The sequence below is a fragment of the Papaver somniferum genome, chromosome 10 (genome assembly GCF_003573695.1).
Source record: "Papaver somniferum cultivar HN1 chromosome 10, ASM357369v1, whole genome shotgun sequence".
In the NCBI taxonomy this organism is placed as follows: domain Eukaryota; kingdom Viridiplantae; phylum Streptophyta; class Magnoliopsida; order Ranunculales; family Papaveraceae; genus Papaver; species Papaver somniferum.
Window position 1 is genome coordinate 129,554,763 of NC_039367.1, and position 20,188 is coordinate 129,574,950.

General features: G+C 36.4%; 2 protein-coding genes and 1 long non-coding RNA gene across 3 annotated transcripts; 2 read left to right on the plus strand and 1 right to left on the minus strand.

Annotated features, from left to right (window-relative positions):
• Positions 1-220: 220 nt before the first annotated feature.
• Positions 221-1,374, minus strand: LOC113317261. Its single transcript, XR_003343369.1, has 2 exons — positions 1,047-1,374; positions 221-532 (listed from the first exon to the last, which is right to left on the minus strand). It is a non-coding gene; the product is annotated as an uncharacterized LOC113317261 (long non-coding RNA).
• Positions 1,375-14,675: 13,301 nt separating this feature from the next.
• LOC113316213 lies at positions 14,676-15,920 on the plus strand. The gene has a single exon (XM_026564431.1). It carries the CDS (start codon positions 14,676-14,678, stop codon positions 15,918-15,920), a length of 1,245 nt encoding a protein of 414 aa, XP_026420216.1.
• Positions 15,921-16,075: 155 nt separating this feature from the next.
• On the plus strand, positions 16,076-17,580 carry LOC113316214. The gene is made up of 2 exons (XM_026564432.1): positions 16,076-16,702; positions 16,801-17,580. The coding sequence occupies exons 1-2, from the start codon at positions 16,076-16,078 to the stop codon at positions 17,578-17,580; spliced, it is 1,407 nt and encodes a 468-aa protein (XP_026420217.1).
• The last annotated feature ends 2,608 nt before the right edge of the window (positions 17,581-20,188 follow it).

The window sequence follows — 20,188 nt, forward strand, 5'->3', positions numbered from 1 at the left end:
CCAAAATGATAGATTTCCATTGCATTGGTCTAATGATGCAATGAAATTGGATTCCGTGGTAATAACAAAGGTAATTGAATTATCTCAACCGAACATGAATTTTTTGGATTGGAATACCCCATAATTGAATTCCTAGAATTCTAATTCTCCCAAACGAACGGGCTGTTAGTTTAATCAATAAAAAACAAAATCAATGAAACTACAAAAGCATAATCAATGGTTAACGTCAACCGAAGATACTTTTATTTATCTAGGAAGAAAAATATAAAAATCTATAATAATTGAGAAAAAAACCAATGCCCATGCATTACACAAACTAAAGCTACAAGTTTGTCTTTCGGCTTATGAGTGATTACTATCATTGAGGTAACGAATACTCCATATTGCAGTAGTCGAGGTAAAAGTTACCTAACGTACAGAATCTGGAACTCGATACTTGCAGGTACTTCACATAATTAATTCCACTATCAAGCTATCAGTGGCCAATCGATACATATATAGGCTTAAATGAAGCATCAGTTGATCACAATGCCTGCACAATAAAAATCAAAATTATGATATTGCACTAACTTTCAAAAATTAAGTCAAAAATGCAAACCAACTCAATATAAACTAGATACTTATCATACCACCACATAAGAACCTCATGCTCCACCACCTAATCCTATGTTACAACTAGTATCACTTCCAATTTATCTTCCAAACCAAGTCCACCACCAACAACACCGTTAGTTACACTGTGGTGACATACCGAACCCATAAAATCACCACCAACACCATCATTTGTTACCCGTTTTCATTGGAAGCATGAAATAATTACCACCACCACCATCTCCCAACAACCGCCACCAACACCACCACCACCACCTTACATAGAGATTGTTAAGCACAAATTGCAAAAATCTATGCATAAATCATCAAATTAACCAAAAAAGTTATCTTCCATACATCTTAAATTTATCATTTTAATTTGTCTTCTTTACATTTTGAAATTCAAAGATTAATTATCAACACTAATTACAATGAAAATCAAAGATAAACCTTACCTTTTTATCCGTTTTGATGATTGAATCTACAGATCCAATTATTGATGACGATTTCGTTCTTCAATTCGGATCGAGTTGAACCCAAAATGAATATAATGATCTGATTCTCGAAATTAGGTTTTGAAGATTATTTTCTCGTTGATTCATCACCAGATTTAAGTTTTTCTAAGTAGTGATGGAGCTGATTATGGAACATGTAGATCCAATGGAGTAGGAGGCGGTACTAGAGATGATGGTGGTGGAGTTTGGTTCGATGGATTTTTCGTGACGGTAGGAGATGGAGGTGGTGATGGTGGCGACGGAGTTGATGGCGGTGGAGATGAATAGAGTTTTAATGTTTCGGGGAAATTCATCGATAAATAAAGAAGGAATAAAAGATAAAGTAGGAATAGAAGATAGGGAGGGTAAATTTGGAACGATGAAAAACATTAGTGGACCCTTGACGGGCTTACAGATGGAGAGGGATATATTTATTATGTGATAAGGATACTTTTGAAGTCCATCAGAACAAGGGATATTTTATCATTAACACTCTAAAGTATTCTTATTTTAAAAGGAAAAATTTGTGCCTACGATAGTGCCGCTCCGTGATTCTGTGCTAGGATCTAATTCCAGAATTAGTAGGGTGTGACAAGTTAGTATCAGAGCATGGCTCCGATTTACTCGGACTGTGCATATGATGGACTTGCCATTATCCAAAATCGTGTGTTTTCTAAAATTTGAACTTTGTTGTACGTAGTGTCAGTTTTGTTTTGACTGATCGAACGATTTAAGAGATTTTCTCAATGTTTTCAAAGTGTTGAAATGTCGTCTCGCACTTTTCGTTTAATTCTGGGAAGGGGGTAAATGAATAAATCATTATCATAAAAATATATATTGATTATTATAGGTTCAATAATTGAAATAAAATTAAAATTTTGGAAACTGCTTGGAAGTCTGTTACGAAGACTTCGAGGACGAAATCCTTTTCAAGATGGTAAGAATGTCATAAGCTGTCTTTTCGAAATGCGCTTCTATCAAAACCAACTTTCAATAAAAATGAGTATATATATATATATATTTATGGTGTATTTTCTAAATAAAATCCAAGTAAAATAACAAAGAGGGGAAGAAACAAAAACCAATACATTGTTATCCTAATATTTTAATATAGTTATCTTTTTTTAAATATACCAAGTTGACTTTTAGTCAACCCGTCATGATACTATTCAATATTTTACGTGAACCCAATAAAGTTTCCTCCTTAACCTAAATATGCAAATACATATGTGCCGTTTCAAACTTAGAGAAAGAAACCTAGCATTTTCTTTTCCCTTCCTTTTATTTTTGTTCTCAAGTGAAAACACAAAACCTAAGATACAACAACCATCATTACTATCTCTTTTGCTTTTGGTCCCATCTGTGTTCCATAGCTTTACTTAAAAATCAAAAGAAAACTAAGCCTATTTGGCTCGAGGAAGTGTATAATGCAAAATGTTTCGGGAGGCGGATCCTGTCAAGTTTTCCACGAAGGATTTCCAAAATATGTTAGCTTTCTTTTGCGTCTAAGCGATTTCGAGGTAGAGGTTTCTACGTAATATTAAAAACTAAACTATTTTTGCATGGGTTACGTTTGCATCGTATCTCTACCTTTTGATGTGTAGGAAATTTTCGTGTAATACAAACTAAAATTTATTTTAGCATTAACGATGTTTGTTTGGATTTTTCATTATATAGTATGATGACTGATATTCGTTTTGATACGTATGCTATGAATTATAATGCCGAAATGTTTAGAAGAGTAAGTTTTAAATCCATCACCATGATATTGCATATAAAAATGAGTTTTGATCTGATTTCGTTTTACACAACCCAAATGCGTGATTTTTTTTGAAGGAATTCAAAGAGAAATCTGGTATCTTGTTTTTCTTTTATAGCCACACATCTTCAAAGCCGACAAAAGCTTAACAACCAAAAATAGATGTTTACTTTCAAAACAAAAGTGTAACCTAACCTTTATGAGTCCATGTGAAGGACTCTTTGTCTTAAATTAAATCTTCTCTGGTGACACTAATGTCACTGTTAATTTTCTATGTCATCTTGCTAGCATTACTCTCATGATAAACCACTATTAGGAGATATTGTATATTTATGTATATATTGTTTATATGGTTAGGAAATATAATAGTTAGGAAAGATATTATTTTGAGTTAATTCTAGCAAATATGTTTTTAGTCATCTTCCTATTTAGCCTAAGGGAACACAGATTTCGTAACCAAGTTTTTCATAATAAGAAAATCTTTTGATTTATCTACCTTGTCGTTTCATGGCATCTGAACCAGAAAAGACATAATTATCTATTTTTTAAATTTTAAAATCAGAAATTTGTGCTGAAGATTGATACCATGGCTGTTGTTGCTAATTTAGCGATCACAACCACTAACTCCGGTGGAGGATTTCTATCGTCACAAGATCGACTGGATCTTGCTGATATTCTTACTGATACCCAATAGGAAACCATTGTGAAAATGGTGAAAACTTCGAATAATAATTCGAAGAAGAAGATTTCTGGTAAATGGATACTTGATACAGGAGCTTCACGACATATGACAGGAAGTAAATAGTTTTTGTTTAAGACTCATGAAATAGGTTTTTCTTCCGTGAAGCTTCCGAATGGCACATACTGTCATGCTCCATGCGAAGGCACCGTGGTGTTTGAAAAAAATATAAAATTATTTCGTGTTTTATTCGTTCCTGATCTCCACTGCAATTTGATTTCTTTAGCATGTTTAATAATAGATTTGAGATGTATTGTCACTTTGACTGATAAGTTTTGTGTGATACATGACCGCACTACGAGGACGGTGATTGGAGTGGGTGAGGAACGATATGAGGTCTATATCTACCACAGTGGAACGCCTATCATGGAAAATCAGATATCTATTGGAGAAGATTGTTGTTTGTGGCATAAACGTTTAAGTCATGCGTCTAATAAGGTGGTTTCTTTACTTCCGGGTATGAATAAAGTTGATTGTCAGAAATTTCTTAATGAACCGTGTGATATTTCCTTTAAGGCTAAACAAACTCGGACTACTTTTCCTGTTAGTGAGAATAAAGCTGACGACTTATTCGATTTAGTTCATTTTGATCTGTGGGTACCTTATTGTACTCCATCTTCTTGTGGCGCACATTATTTTCTTCCCATTGTCGACGATTATTCTCGCTGTGTTTTGGTTTATTTAGTGGCACAGAAAACTGAGGTGGTGCAAAATTTTCAGAATTTTTGTGCTATAGCGAAGACACAATTTGATAGACAAGTTAAGAAGGTGCGCAGTGATAATGGTACGGAATTTCTTCCATTAATTCCTTTCTTTGCTAAACATGGTATAGAATTTCAAACTTCATGTGTGGATACACCATAGAAAAATGGGCGAGTTGAACGTAAACATCATCATATATTGAATGTGGGGCGTGTTTTACGATTTCAAGCAAATTTACCTCTTCAGTTTTGGGGTGAATGTATCTTAAATGCTGCTCATCTTATTATTCGCACGCTTACTCCCTTGCTCAATGGAAAAACTCCGTATGAATTGTTACATGTAAAGTCCCCTATTTATACTCATTTTCGAGTATTTGGATGTTTGTGTTATGCAAGTATTATACCTCGTGATCGAAATAAGTCTAATCCACGAAGTCGTCGTTGTATTTTTTTTTGGTTATCCTCATGGAAAAAAAGGTTGGAGGTTATTTGATTTGGAAACGAAACAATTTTTTGTGTCTCGTGATGTTATTTTCTTTGAAGATAAGTTTCCTTACACGGTTATTTCCTCGGAAAATAATGACAATAATGAAGATAATAATAATGAACAATGCCAATTAAGGTTGGAAGACTGGTCGGTGATTTCTGCGGAAAGTGCAAGGACGGAAAATTCTGATGGGGTACCAGCCAGTACAGAACTGTGAGTGGGGGAAAACGATTTGCCGGCTTTTACGGAATTGAAGAGTCGACCGTGTGGAGACTCCTTGAACCGAGAGAAATGTTGAACCTTACACAGAAGCACTGCAAGAAGGGAGTGCTTTAAGTTCGAGAGATCAATATGTAAGACCCCGGCCTAAACCAAGAACAATGGCCGTTCCAGAGTCAATTCGGTCACAAGAGAGGATGGGTTGATATGTAGGAGGGAATCTGAGAAATACGTGAGATCAATGGTGATCTGAGATTGTAGGTGTGTTGTGAATTCAGCGTGAAAATGCTCTGAATGATTGAATTTTGCTCAATTGAGAGTAATTTCTATGAGTTCGTGTAGACGCAAGATTGTATGTATGAACTTTGATGAGAAATTTCTCGTCTTGGCGAATGTTGTTCGAGTGTTCGAAAACTTCTGTCTTTTCAATCAGGATTCAGAGACATTTTATAATGCCGTAGTTGGAAACACCATGATCCCATGAAGTGTGACAGTTGCTGGAATCAGAGAGTGGAAATGGGGAAATTGTGTTAAAACCAATTACTCATCGTGCGGAGACTTGGTTAACTTTCCACCCACTACTTTGCTGACTCTTCCAACTGATTGCACGACTTACCCACATTCTCATCGTGGGTGAACATACGTGCCGTAGACCGCAAGACCAAAACCCTAGTTAGTATCCCCCATGTGACACGATTGAAATCTAGTGATTGTGGAGTCAGTTGCTGACTTTATGGGACGATGGGTCCATGTATTGCTGAGTTGAACATGATTATCAAATGTTTCGAAACTCATGAATTTAATGTGTCTGCTGAGACGAGGTATCATCATAACCTAAGACGAGCAAAACTGTGTTGTTAAATTGTTGAATATTGATAGTTGAACCAATATTCTTTGATTTGAGCAAATATTGCTAGACTGAGCGAATATTGCTAATTGAGTAAATATTTCCGGTTCGAGCGAATATTGCTAGTTCGAGCAAATATTGCTAGTTTGAACAAATATTGTTCTTTTGATGAATTTTTGGTAGCTGGACCAAATAAAATATTAATTTAAGTTACTGACTGTTGAGTCTAGCAAAATAAATACGAATGTTAATCATGGAATACATAAAATTATCAGAGTGTTCGATCAGAATCACGTTTCTGCAGAATTCTGGATTCAAAACCCTAATTTTACCGAGATGATGATTTACTGCAAATCACATAGGACCGGCTACATGGGATGACGGGTTCACCATATAACGCCCAAATGCTCGAATGAGCAAAAATACCAAAGTCTCTTGAGGACCAGTTGGTGAAAGAATGATTAAATGTTGATTTAATCATTTACTGAAATAATGCTCGTGTGAGCGACAAATCATAAAACCTGATGTAGAAAATATGAGGGACCGACCAAGAGGTCATGAGACCGTCTCATGGTGGTCGTGGGACCAGTAGATGGTCGTTTGAGTGAACTTCCAATTGTTTGGAAAGAGTTCGAACCTAATATGAGCAACTGAGCAAATTAGGTTAAAATCATTAAAACATGCGGGACCAGCTGTTTGCAAGCCTCAGGGTCACCCTTGGTCGGTCAAGGGGACGTGCCCGTGTCACCATGATGTCCGTGCTTCAGTCCTGAGAATTTTGATATTTTGTGGTGCACGTTTGAGCAACATTTGGAGAAAATATGAAAAATCCATGGCTTTGCTGATACTGGAAAAAATACATGAGATGATGAAAATAATAAATAAACAAGGAATCACAAGGTGTGGGACCGACCACGGCTAGGGCATGGCCGGCCGGCTGACACGTGGTCCCACATGCTTTTCCCAGTTTTATGTGATTTTATGTATTTTTCTCTGATTTAAGGGAAATTCCATGAAACTGGAGAGTTTGGCGAAATTAGGGAACTTCCATGAGATGAGAGACATAAATGAAAATATAAAATAGGGAATGGGAGTGTGGGACCGGCAATGGCCGGCCGGCCAATGGGCGCGGGTCCCAAGGCACTCTTCCCAATTTTATGTAATTTTGATGATTTTAGATAATTTTCATAAAATCAAAGGGATTTGTTGAAAACCAAGATATTTTGTTGAAATCAGGAAACAAAACACCAAATAATAATAAAATAATGGGCGTGTGGGACCGGTTAGGGCATGGCCGGCCGGCTAGATCCCGATCCCACAAGTTTTCCTAATTTTTTAATATTTTCCATGATTTTAGAGAAAATACATGAAATTAGGTAATTTTAAGGAAAATTCATAAAATCAAGGAATTTTCATAATTTGAAAAGGAATAATAAAATAATGGGACGTGAGGTGTGGGACCGGCCACGGCCAAGGCATGACCGTCCGGCCGGCGGTACCGCGACACCTTTCCTTAATTTTATTATTTTTGATAAAATCATGTGATTTAGATAAAAATACATGAAATTAGGTAATTTTCATGATTTTAGGGAAAATTCATAAAATCAAAGAATTTTCATAATTTGTGAAGGAATAATAAAATAATGGGACGTCAGGTGTGGGACCGGCCACGGCCAAGACATGGCCGGTTGGTGCTCGGTCCCGCGACACCTTTCCCTAATTTTATTATTTTTGATAAAATCATGTGATTTAGATAATTTCTTTGAAATAAAGGAAATTTGCCCGAACAAGAGGATTTTCATGAGATCGTGAAGATAGTAAAAATATGATAAAATATAAAATTGGGCGCGAGATTAGTCACCGCATGACTGGCCGGCTGGTGAGCGTAGTCCCCTGGCGCTTTTGCTTAATATTTTATTATTATTATTTTCCCTTCCTATTTTGCATAGGTTCCTCGTTCGTTTTTTTTTTTTGAAATGCTCGTTCGTGCATTCAAAATGCTGGTCTGTGCATTATCCGCTATTTACACTTGCACCATTTTTGTCAGGGCTTATTCGATGCTCAGATGCCTGTTTCGTTGAATATTTATTACTAACCTGTGGAATTCTGCTAGGAAGAACCACAGATTGAAGTAACGAAATATAACGAGGAATCGTAGAATATTGCTGGATATTCAGGCGATTGATTGACGACTCGTAGAATATTGCTAGATATTCAGGCGATGGCTCGTAGAATATTGCTGGATATTCAGACGATTTAAGATAATTAATTGGTGGCTCTATACTAGAAGGGTTTCCTGTCTAGGAGCATTAATTATCTGAGGGTTGAGCAATATGAACTTGCTGGAGTGTCCTATTCCTCTTTCATAGGCGGGGAAAACTTGGTTACATCCCGAAGACGTTGTCGCTCTATACTAGCAGACATGTTGTCTAGGAGCCGCCCAATCTTTCGATCTATACAGTATGAGATGTGTCGTGGCCTCAGCTGAGAGACTACACATCTACGTCTTCTCTGAGAGACTTTCTCCATCAGAGGTGGTATGAGATTTCATGCATAGAGACATGAGTCTCGATACTCATCCGATTCCCAGATCCGGAGTAATTACTGAAATTGCTCAGTATTCATGAGATGTGTCGTGGCCTCAGCTGAGAGACTACACATCTACATGTACTCTGAGAGACAGCCTTCTCAGTCAGAGATTTTATGGCATGAGCTTTCATGCTTTGATGAGAGACATGAGCCTCAATACTCATCCGGTTGCCGAATCTGGAATATAGTTTTACAATTCTACCCTTTGTCGAAAATCCACCATCTACAAGAACGTGGCAGAACTGCAGGGATATCAGCTTCGGGAGACTGTACAAGACCGAATAAGAAGGTTCATGAGATAGCAACACAGACAGATTTACTGTCGTCTGATAGAGTTAATATTTCAGAAACTGTTAACATTCAACAGGTCACGGGTGAAAGAACTACAAGCGTCCCTGCTACACCTTCTCAAAACGTGACGGGCAGAGTCATTTCTGTCGGAAGTCCAGGAGTCACTACTATTCCTTCTCAAAACGTGACAGGTGGCGTTGCTTCTAACGGGAGTCCAGGCGTCACTGCTATACCATCACAAAATGTGACAAGGGAGGTCACTTCTGATGTCGTCCCATGTGCAGAACATTATGATACTGTCCCGCGTGTTGTACCTTCACCGACGGGGTCAGACGGTGATGTTTTTAACTCACCTGATGGAGTCACTGGCAGGGTGGTCTTCTGATGCAGGTTTAGTGCCTGACAGTGCACACATACCTGATAATATTTCCGATGAAGTTTTATTGCCTTCTACCGACAGACAGGCTGCTATCAGTGACATTTATGATAAAACAATCCGAAGAAGTGTTCGGTCTCGGCTTCCTAATACCCAGTTAAAGGATTATATACGTAATACTGTCAAATATATAGACCCCGGATCCTCCATTCCCATTATTCAACGTCCTCAGGTACGTCTTATCCCATATCTAATTACGTGTCTTGTGCAAAATTTTCTGCTAATCATACTCGTTTTTTGGCGGCGATAACTACTCTTAAAGAACCTACGAGTTATGCAGAAGTTGTTCGTCTTCCGGTTTGGCGCGTATCTATGTCTAAGGAAATTGGTGCTCTTAATAAGAATGGTACGTTATCTATTACTGATCTGCAGCCAGGGAAGAAAGCTATTGGTTGTAAATGGGTTTACAAAATTAAATATAATTCCGATGGTAGTGTCGAGCGGTACAAGACTCGCTTGGTTGTTCTTGGTAATAAACAAGTTGAAGGGATGGATTATCATGAAACATTTGCTCCCGTAACTAAAATGGTTTATATTAGAACATTTTTAGCAGTCGCAGTTGCTCGTGATTGGGAGTTACATCAAATAGATGTTCATAATTCTTTTCTACATGGGGATCTTGATGAGGAAGTATATATGCGACTTCCTCCAGGATATTCGACTAAATATCCTGGTAAAGTGTGTCTACTCCATAAATCTTTGTATGGTCTTCGTCAAGCTCCTCGTAATTGGTTTGCTAAGCTTGCATGTGCTCTTAAGGCTTTTGGATTTGTACAGTCTTATGCTGATTACTCTCTATTTACCCTACGACGAGGTGAGAACTCAATTAATGTACTTGTCTATGTGGATGATTTTATCGCTGGGAATAATTCCGCTGCTGTTACTGTTTTTAAAGCATATTTAAGTCGTTACTTTCATATGAAAGATTTGGGCAATCTCAAGTATTTTCTTGGTATTGAAATGTCTCGAGGAGCTGATGGTTTGTTTTTATCTCAATGGAAATACACCTTGGATATTCTGTCTGAGACTGGACTTCTTAGAGCCAAACCAGCTTCTTCACCCATTGATCAACATCATCGTCTAGCTCTAGATGATGGACATCTCTATTCTGACTCATCTCAGTATCGTTGGCTTATTGGACGTTTGATTTATTTGACAATTACACGTCCTGAATTGTGTTACTCGGTGCATGTGTTGGCTCAATTTATCCAGTATCCTCGGGTATCTCATTGGGAAGATGCTCTTCGAGTTCTTTGTTATCTAAAGGGACATCCGGGTCAAAGGATTGTTTTACATAAGGATAGTGCTCTCCAACTTACTGCTTATTGTGATTCTGATTGGGCCTCCTACCCACTTAGTCGTCATTCGCTTACTGGTTATTTTATTTTTTGGGGAGGCTCACCTACATCTTGGAGGACAAAGAAGCAGCAAGCAGTACCTCGTTCTTCTGCTGAAGCCGGGTACCGTTATATGGCTCATACTTGTAGTGAACTCACGTGGTTAAAGGAATTATTGAAATCTCTAGGTGTGCTTCACTCTCAGCCTATGCGTCTTTATTGTTGCAGTCAATCCGAACTTCATATTGCTGCTAATCCTGTTTTTCATGAACGCACAAAACATATTGAGATTGATTGTCATTATGTACGAGATCAAATTCAGTCTGACGCTATTATTACTTCTCATGTTCGCACAACCGCTCAGCTTGCAGACATTTTCACCAAAGCTTTGGGTCGTCCTCAGTTTGAGCTATTTCTTCGCAAGTTGGGCATTCGCGATCTCCATGCTCCAACTTGAGGGGGAGTATTAGGAGATATTGTATATTTATGTATATACTGTTTATATGGTTAGGAAGTACAATAGTTAGGAAAGATATTATTTTGAGTTAATGCTAGCAAATATGTTTTTAGTCATCTTCCTATTTAGCCTAAGAGAATAAGATTTTGTAACCAAGTTTTTCATAATAAGAAAATCCTCTGATTTCTCTACCTTGTCGTTTCAACCACCGACTCTTTTACGTAAATACAAAAGAAATTTTGATTTACAAATGTACTTGGAATGTGCATCTTAATTTGTTAAACAAGGACAAGAAAAAAAAGTTGATCTTAGCAGGTATAGCATGATCCACTATCATGTTGCTTAACAGTAACAATGCACTAATAATTAAAGTCAGGTTTAATAACAAAAGTAAATAAGCTAAAAGAGTTAAAAATTGGGCCTATGTTGAGAAAATTACTTATGGAAAATTAGATGAGATATTAATTTCAAGTAAAATATAAATTAATGGTAATATTTTGGTATGAGGAATAATAGTTGGTCGTTAGTATAGTAAATTTTGGGTAATCTACTTGCTAAGAGAGCAGGGCCTCGACTATTCAAATAGTTCGTTGCATCGGTGGAGTAGATGATATTAGAGCCAAGAGATCAGGACCACAATCGAAAGAAATACCTTGTGAGCACCGGCGGAAAATTATAGGTTGATTATGATTTGGGATGCGGTCAATGGATAATGATATGGAGTTCTCTAAAGGTTTATGATTTGGGATGCGGTCCATGGATAAAAATTGGGGTTTTCGAGCTTGTTGAGTTCAGGACCATAGCTATTCAAATAGTGTGTGCCGCTGCTAGAAATAATGTGCACTATTTTGACATTCCGGAAATCATAATTCTAAGGATTTGTTGGAAAAGTCTAGTTAAGACAATAATGTGAGAAATATCTAAAAGTTACGAAGTTTGGAACACACATAAAGACACTGCTAAGTGATATTTGGTTGAACGAAAATTAATAAAATGTTCTAAAATAATTTAAGATATTTAGTACTTAAATTTGGAGTGTTGAATGAGTAAAAGATCGAAACAGAAATCAGTAAATTAATTGTTAAAAAAATGCAGCTACTTAATTATGCTTTTGATGCATTGTTTGGTTTGTTTTTCCGATGCACTATATTAGTTTTGGAGATTTCCTACTGGGATGTTGTGCTCACCCCTTTCTCCCTCTCATTCCACATAAATACTAGCTGAAGATAAGAACGTATAATTTATCACGGGGATTTGGGGATTAGTATTTTTATATCGTCGATGTGTTTTAATTGAATTTTTTATTACTTTAATTATGGATTGTAATCATTTAAAATTGTTTTGTAGGTATTTTAATTATTAAAAATATTTATTGAATTTTCTTTCTTAGTTCTAAAGTATTCTTATTTTAAAAGGAAAAATCTGGACCTACAATAGTGTCGCTCCGTGATTCTGTGCTAGGTTCTAGTGCCAGAATTAGTGGGGTGTGACAGCAAGTGAGTTTTCCCTTGTCCGCTCATTCGAAGAAAGCTTAGATGAGACTCATTAGGAGTTTGGATATCCTATGGATCTTAGTATCCATTGTTCGTCGTGAATGATTTATCTACAAAGCAGGGGCATTGCAGTGTTGTTTGCAAGTGCCTGAACCTGCAAGGTTTACTGAAGTATGGAAGCTTTAGCATTTATCTGTTTGAAGTTTAAGTTGGGTGTTACTAACATTATGGTCTTAAAAGATAGAGAAGTGAGTGTTGATGTATTTGCTTTGTTTGTTGGTGTGATTTCAGTAAGGCTATGTGTTGGCCTATGGTGTAAATTGGAAAGAGTCCTAAGTCTCTTATGTAAGGTTAGTACAATGAATGAATGTGGTGTTTAAGCAAAAACCTTGTCTCTCTTTGCTTAACATAAAACTAGTTCATTATGGAAGCACTTCAAGTATACTAAGACAAAGTATATAATAAGAGACGCTGAAAGCAAAAACAAAGTAAGAGAAGTTGGTGGCATAAGCGAGTTTGCTGATGGGAGAGTTACGTGGAAGTGTGACAACATTTGGCACCGATAGCATGGAGTAACACAACAAGAATGAAGATTTAAGTCCATCAAGAATATGAGTTAAAATTTACTCGTATTTAGGAAGAACATGATATTGATTTTCCCCTACATTAAAGTGTAGCAGTTTAAACGAACAAGTGAAGCCTTGTTAGTTTTAAAGGCGCGCTAAGAGTATATCTTGTCCAAAGTGACGGTGGATTGTATCCTAAGTCATGTCTAAAATCATTCATTTCAGTTGTATTTTCATAAGTGAGTTGCTAAGTGATTGAAGAATGCTTAGTCTACAATAAGGCATCTTGAGTTGCGAGATTGCAACATAAGTCGGAGTTAGAGGCAGTAAACTAAGCCATGCATATCAGGATGATATGTTGGTTATTTTGCGTGTACACTTAGGCACGAAATGCCTGAGAAAATATTTGTGTGCTGATGCAAGGGCATAATAACATATTTGTAATAGCTTTTGGGTGTTAAGATATCGAGGAAGTGGAATTGAAGCATAGTCGACGATGCAACAGTGAAGATGGAATTCATAGGCTTAATGGCAAGGCGCATAAGCTAAGTGATGTCATATGGTACTAGGAAGAAAGCTTTTGCAAGAATGTAGGTCAAACAAGTTTTATGATTTCTAAGAATGACTCAGATGCGTACAAGGACAAGTACTTCAATAGACCCTGAGCTGATTTTACATTCAACGAGGACGTTGAATAGATTGGATGGGGGAGGTTTGTTAATGGTCCCAACAGTGAAGCGCCAAGATGACGCATTACTGAAGTCAGTGGCTTGGTTAATAAATCTGCATAACACGGCAATGTAGCGCCATGAGACAAGTAATGCTACTTAGCACATGCAATATTATGTGATAGTGATGCATATCCTTGATTCAGGGTTAGCCCAGCTCAAGGAAATAATTAGGGATGCAATGATAGTCATAGAATGACTTAGACATTGTCCCAAGCATTGGCCAAGGCTTGGACAATGCATATGCAACAGTGGCGTTGCCAAATGCGACATTGTTGTATATTTCTCGGTAAAAAGAATGCAAATGATGCACCTAAAGTATGAAGCTGAACCAAGCAGTAAGGCAAGACTTGATTGGCATGACTTTACTCGGATGTCGGCATCCAAATGAGCTAAGTACATGGCCGAGAAAATTGTAGCACCATCATAGCTGGACATTGGCAGAGGCCGAGTTGATTGTAGCGGCATCATATTTGTACATTGGCTCAGGCCGATGTTAACTGTATATTGGTTCAGGTTGTCAGTTACATGTTGTGTGCATCACACGCATGTCAGAGCAAAGGAGTTGGTTGATACGGTTATAAAGTGGCTTTCTAACCGAGTTTTCCATTCAGTAACCGTTGAGGACATGTGTGGCATAATTCTGCAAGCCAACACAAAAGCTAGCAGGTGGAAAGGCATTGTTCAAACGAAATTGATTAAATCGACTGACTCGGAGCTCTGCGAATCGGGCGATCGACTCAGTTAAATTTTTTTCTTCGTCAATCTTCATTTTCAGTGCATCCAAGTATTAATTCAGGTGAATTTTCAGGTGTTTTTTCTTTTGATCTAATGATTGGTGTTTTACTTCATCATTAAAATCATTCGGTCTTCTTTTTTCTTTGATTCAAGCATTAGTTAGGGTTTTTCTAATCTTTCACGGAAAAAATTCAAATCCAGAAATGGATTCATCAGTTGTTGATTTGAGTAATTCTCCAGTGGATCGTCCATCTATTGATCTAATAAATAATACTGAAGAACGTTGTGATGCTTGGAAATTCTCATTAATTGGTCGTTTGGATTTAGCTCGATTGAAATTTTCAGAAGCTATTTCAAATCTGAAGAATCAATGGAAACTTGAAGGTACTTGTAAAATGATTCCATTAGGTAAAGGTTTCTTTACTATTAAACTTCATAATGAGAAAGATAGAATGAGTATTAAGGCTGGTAAATGGGAAGTTGGAGATCAAGTTCTTTGGATTCGAAATTGGATCCCTGATTTTAGGCCAGAAAATCATAGAACTTCATCAGCAATGGTCTGGGTTCATCTTCCTGGACTGAGTTTGGAATATTGGAATGAGAAAACTCTTTTTACAATCTACAGAGCTCTAGGAACTCCAGTAAAGGTTGATGAGGCAACTCTGAATTATGATAATGGTTATTATGCTAGAGTTTTGGTGAATATTGATTTTGCAAACAAAATCCCAAACAAACTATGGATTAAAACCAAGTTTGGAGGATTTATGCAAAGTGTGATCTTAATAAAACCTCAAAAGTTTTGTGACCACTATAACATTGTTGGGCATCTGAAGATTGAGTGCAGGGTCAAGAATTCTCTTCCAAAGGAATCAGTTCCAAAACAATCAGTTAAGACTACACCAAAAAGCACTAATACTCCACACAGTATGAAGTTTGATATTTGTGATCCATCAATTAGCTCTAGCAGTCAAGCAAAAGGTTTTACTTCAGATATATCTTCAAGAGAAGATGGAAATTGTAAAACTCCTATTATGTATTTTAATGAGTCTGTTGGAGTGGGTCATCATTTGAATCCAGTTAATATTACTACAGGGATGTTTGGTTCTTTACAAGATACAACTGTTGTTGAAAATATTATTGAAATACATGAAGATAGTGTTACTTTATCTCCAGCAAAAGTATTACAAATTGTGGAGGAAAATGCTATGGAAAATAGTGTTATCAAGTACATCAATAGAAAGGATGGTACAATGACTGAAGAGCAAATTCCAACTACTACATGGTCTAAAATCATCTCAAAGCCTTCAACAACAAAACAAGGATCCTCTTCTATTGCATCACAAACTGTGGCAGCTTCAAAGGTAGCATCTCAACAAAATCCTGTCAAATATAATTTTAGGAAAAATCAAAATAAAGGAGGCACTAAGGGTCTCCAACCTCAACAATGAAAGTTCTCTATTGGAATTTGAGGGGCCTTAACAGAGTTAGGGCTCAAAATAAATTAAGGTCCTTAATAAATCAGTTTTAGCCTTCATTAGTTTTTATAGTTGAACTAAATTTTTTTTGTAGTTCTTCCTTTTGCAATAAACTAAATTTACCTGGCATGCAAAATAAAGTTATTCATAATTCAGTTTCAAATAAGAAAGGCAATATATGGCTTTTTTGGAGTAAGACTCTTCCTGAACCAACCGTGGTTTCAATGTCAAGTCAGATGATCACAGTAAGTGTAGGTGGATTTCTTGTTTCTGGTGTTCATGCTCATGTAGGTGTTGTTCAAAGGAGATTTCTATGGACAAAGATGGAGCTTATAAGTGATTTGAAACAACCTTGGATGACCATTGGAGATTTTAATTCCATTACTTCTTCTGAAGAGAAAATTGGTGGAAGAACAGTTAATAGAAAATCCATGCAAGAATTTAACACTTGTTTAGCAAATTGTGAATTGATACAAGCTCCTAAAAATGGGTTGCAGCATTCATGGTCAAATTGTCAGCATGGAAATAGAAGAATTCTGTGTAATCTTGATAGAGTTGTATACAACCAATTGTGGTTTCAAAAAAATGAAGATTGGAGTTATAAAGTTGGTTTGAGAATTGCTTCAGATCATTCTCCATTACTTGGAGGCAATGTTGCAGTTCCTAAGCCAAAAAATGTCCTTTGGAAGTTCCAAAAAATGTGGTCATCTCATCCTGGCTTCATGGAAGTTGTCTTACAATGTTGGAGTGAAGAAGTAATTGGTGATCCAGCTTTTATCTACCAGCAAAAATTAAAAAATTAAAAAATATTCTCAAAGACTGGAACTGGAATGTCTTTGGTAATGTTCATAAGAAATTGAAAGAAGCTGAAGAAGAAGTTAAAGAAGCAATGATAGATTCTGATCTCAATCCCTTTGACACTGCAGCTTTGGACAGATTAGTTACTGCTGAAAATAACTTAAATTCAAAAGAAGTTCATCTAAGTACAATGCTCAAGCAAAAAGCAAGAGTTAAATGGGTAAATGAATGGTCTGCAAATACAAGTTTCTTCTATACAAACTTTAAGATCAGACAGTCAAGGAATTTCATTAGTGAACTTCAAGATCATAATGGTGATATTACAACAGATCAAGCAAAAATTGCAGATACCTTAATTCAACATTTTCAAAAGAAGTTTCAATTTCAAGATGTAGTAAATGATGACACTCTTCTTGAAGCTATTCAAAAAGTGATAAATGAAGAAGACCAACAAATGCTTGATGCTATTCCAGATGAAGAAGAAATAAAAAGTACAATCTTTCATATGGATCCAGACAGCTCACCTGGTCCTGATGGCTTCTCAGGATGGTTGTACAAGTCATGTTGGGACATAATAAAACATGATGTAATTCAAGCTGTGCAATTATGCTGGAAAAGAAGATTTATACCAAAGGGTCTCAATTCAAATTTTTTGGTGTTACTTCCTAAGATTGATGGTGCAAAAACTCCAAATCACTTTAGACCAATTGGCCTAAGAAATGTAAGTTATAAGATCTTTACAAAAATCATCAATACCATATTGAGTTCTCTTATGAATAAGCTTATCACTCCTCAACAAGTGGCTTACATTAAAGGTAGAAGCATACAAGAATAGATTCTTCTGACATCTGAATTAGTTAATTAAATGAAGAAAAAGAGAAGAGGAGGAAATGTAGCTCTCAAGCTTGACATCTCTCAAGCTTATGATTCAGTGAGTTGGAGTTTTCTTTTTCAAGTACTTCAAAAATATGGTTTTTCAAATTCTTGGTGTCAATGGATGCATACTCTTTTTGCTTCTGCAAAAAAATTCAGTGATGATTAATGGAGGTCCACATGGTATTTTCTCAGTTGGTAGAGGACTCAGACAAGGAGGTCCTCTATCTCCAACTATCTTTGTTTTAATGGAAGATGTTCTTAGTAGGTGCATTCATAAAATGGTGGAGGATGGATCTTTAACTCCAATGGTTTTTAGAAAAGGTATTCATCCTACTCATTTGTTCTTTGAAGATGATGTACTTATTTTCTGTAATGGTGCAAAGAAAAATGTTACAAATCTTTTGAAAAAAAAGGTACTTCAGAAGGGTACAAGGCAAATAATTAACAAAAATAAGAGCAGACTCTTTATAGAAGGTACTTCATCTCTTAGAAAAACTCAAATTAGAGATTTACTGCAAATTGAATTGAGTGAGTTTTCTGACAAATACTTAGGAGTAATTCTTTCTCCTGGAAAAGTTAAATTATCTACAATATGGCCTATGATGGAGATGTTTCAGAAGAAGTTAGCAGTTTGGAAAGGGAAGTTATTGTCATTTCAAGATAGACTGGTACTTGTAAAGTCTGTCTTATGCAGCATTCCAATATATAATATGGGAGTTTATAAATGGCTTTCTTCTGCAATTGAGATCTGTGAAAAAGATCATAAGAAATTTTCTTTGGTCTAGGGATGGAGAAGTGAGGAAAAATAAAACTCTAGCATGGAGGAAAGTGTGTACTCACTTTTATGAAGGTGGCTTGGAATTCAGAGATTAGAAGTAATTAACAAAGCTCTCGTAATGAAAATGATGTGGAGAATCATTAATTCAGAAGAAGAGTGGGCATTATTTATTAAAGCTAAATAAAAAAATTCAAATGGGCAATGGAAGGAAAATTGGAAGTTATCCTCTATTTGGCCAGGTTTGAAGTGTGCTTGGAGTGTGCTAAAAGATAACATCAAATGGTGCATTGGCACGGGCAAAATGTGAGTATTTGGTTTGATAATTAGATTCATGAGACCCCTTTAAGTGACTAAACTGAATTGACTCAGTATATGAGAAATAATATGCAAATGAAGGTAGCTGATATAATTCAGGATGGCAACTGGAGCATACCACAAGAATTACAACCATTAATTCAGTATTTCAATCTACCTGACATAGGAGGAGGACAAGATAAGCTCTTTTGGAAAAGCACTTTAAATGGTAATTTTTCTACTTCTTCAGCAATTTCCATGATAAGACATAAAGAACCCAGAATGCATTGTTCTACAAAGATATGGAATTCTTATTTGCATCCAAGTACCTGAGGCAACATTTGGAAAATAGTACAGGGTATCTTTATTGATGATTCAGTTATGGTAGATAGAGGTTACAGTCTGGCATCAAGATGTTGTATCTGTGAAAATGAACAAGGCAACATGAACCATCTTCTATTGCACTCTAATTTTAGTATCAAAATTTGGAGATGGATCTGTTCTATATTTCGTTTCAGTTTGCCAGTAATTTTGATGATATTTGGACAAGAGCCAGGAATTGCAGTCCTCTAATTAGAGAGATTTGGATAACGGTTGCTTGTTCAGTTATTAAGGAATTATGGTTTTCAAAAAATAAAAGGCTCTTTGAAGACATTAAACCAAATGAGAATCAATTCAAATCTAAGATAAAGAAGATGGTTCTTGAGGGAGGATACAGGATGAAGAGTAATATGTGGAACCAAAATTATGATATGCAAATAATTAACTTCTTCAATCTTGGTGTAAGACACAGTAAATTTCAGAGCATTATCACTTGTTACTGGAATCCTCCTGATCTTGGATATATTATGTTCTGTTGTGATGGCTCATCCTTTGGTAACCAGGAGCAGCTGGTTTTGGAGTTGTTGTAAGAGATCACAAATGTCAAGTGCTTGGAGTGTTATCTGGGGGTATAGGTATTGGAACAAATTACATTGCAGAAGTGTATGGTGTGGTAAGTGCAGCAGAACTAGCAGTGGAATGGGGAATGAATAAGATTGTATTATGCTCAGATTCAAAAACAGTAATTGAAGACTTTGCTCAAGGGAAGGTTCCTTGGTTTGTTTACATGAGATGGAGGCAAGCCACTAGTAAAACTGAATCTATCATATACAAGCATAGTTTCAGAGAAACAATTTTTTCTGCTGATACTGCAGCTAAGAAAGGTTCCACTTTAGCAACTAGTGAAAGGAAGATCATCATGGGAAGACCTTCATTCTTAACTAAAATTGAATTTCCAGAGGTGGCATATTATAGATTCTGCTAATGAGGAGTTGCTGTTACAGATCCTGCTAATGAGAAGTTTCTGTTCTTTATGTTTCATTTGTAATTGAACTTTCATTCTTTCATTCCTTTTCTGAGCATGCCTTAGTGGGCTGCTTTTTTGGTTTGGTTTTCTCTTATTTTCTGGGATTTCATTTGTAGGCTGCCTTTTTGTGTGCCTTTTCCTTGTAAT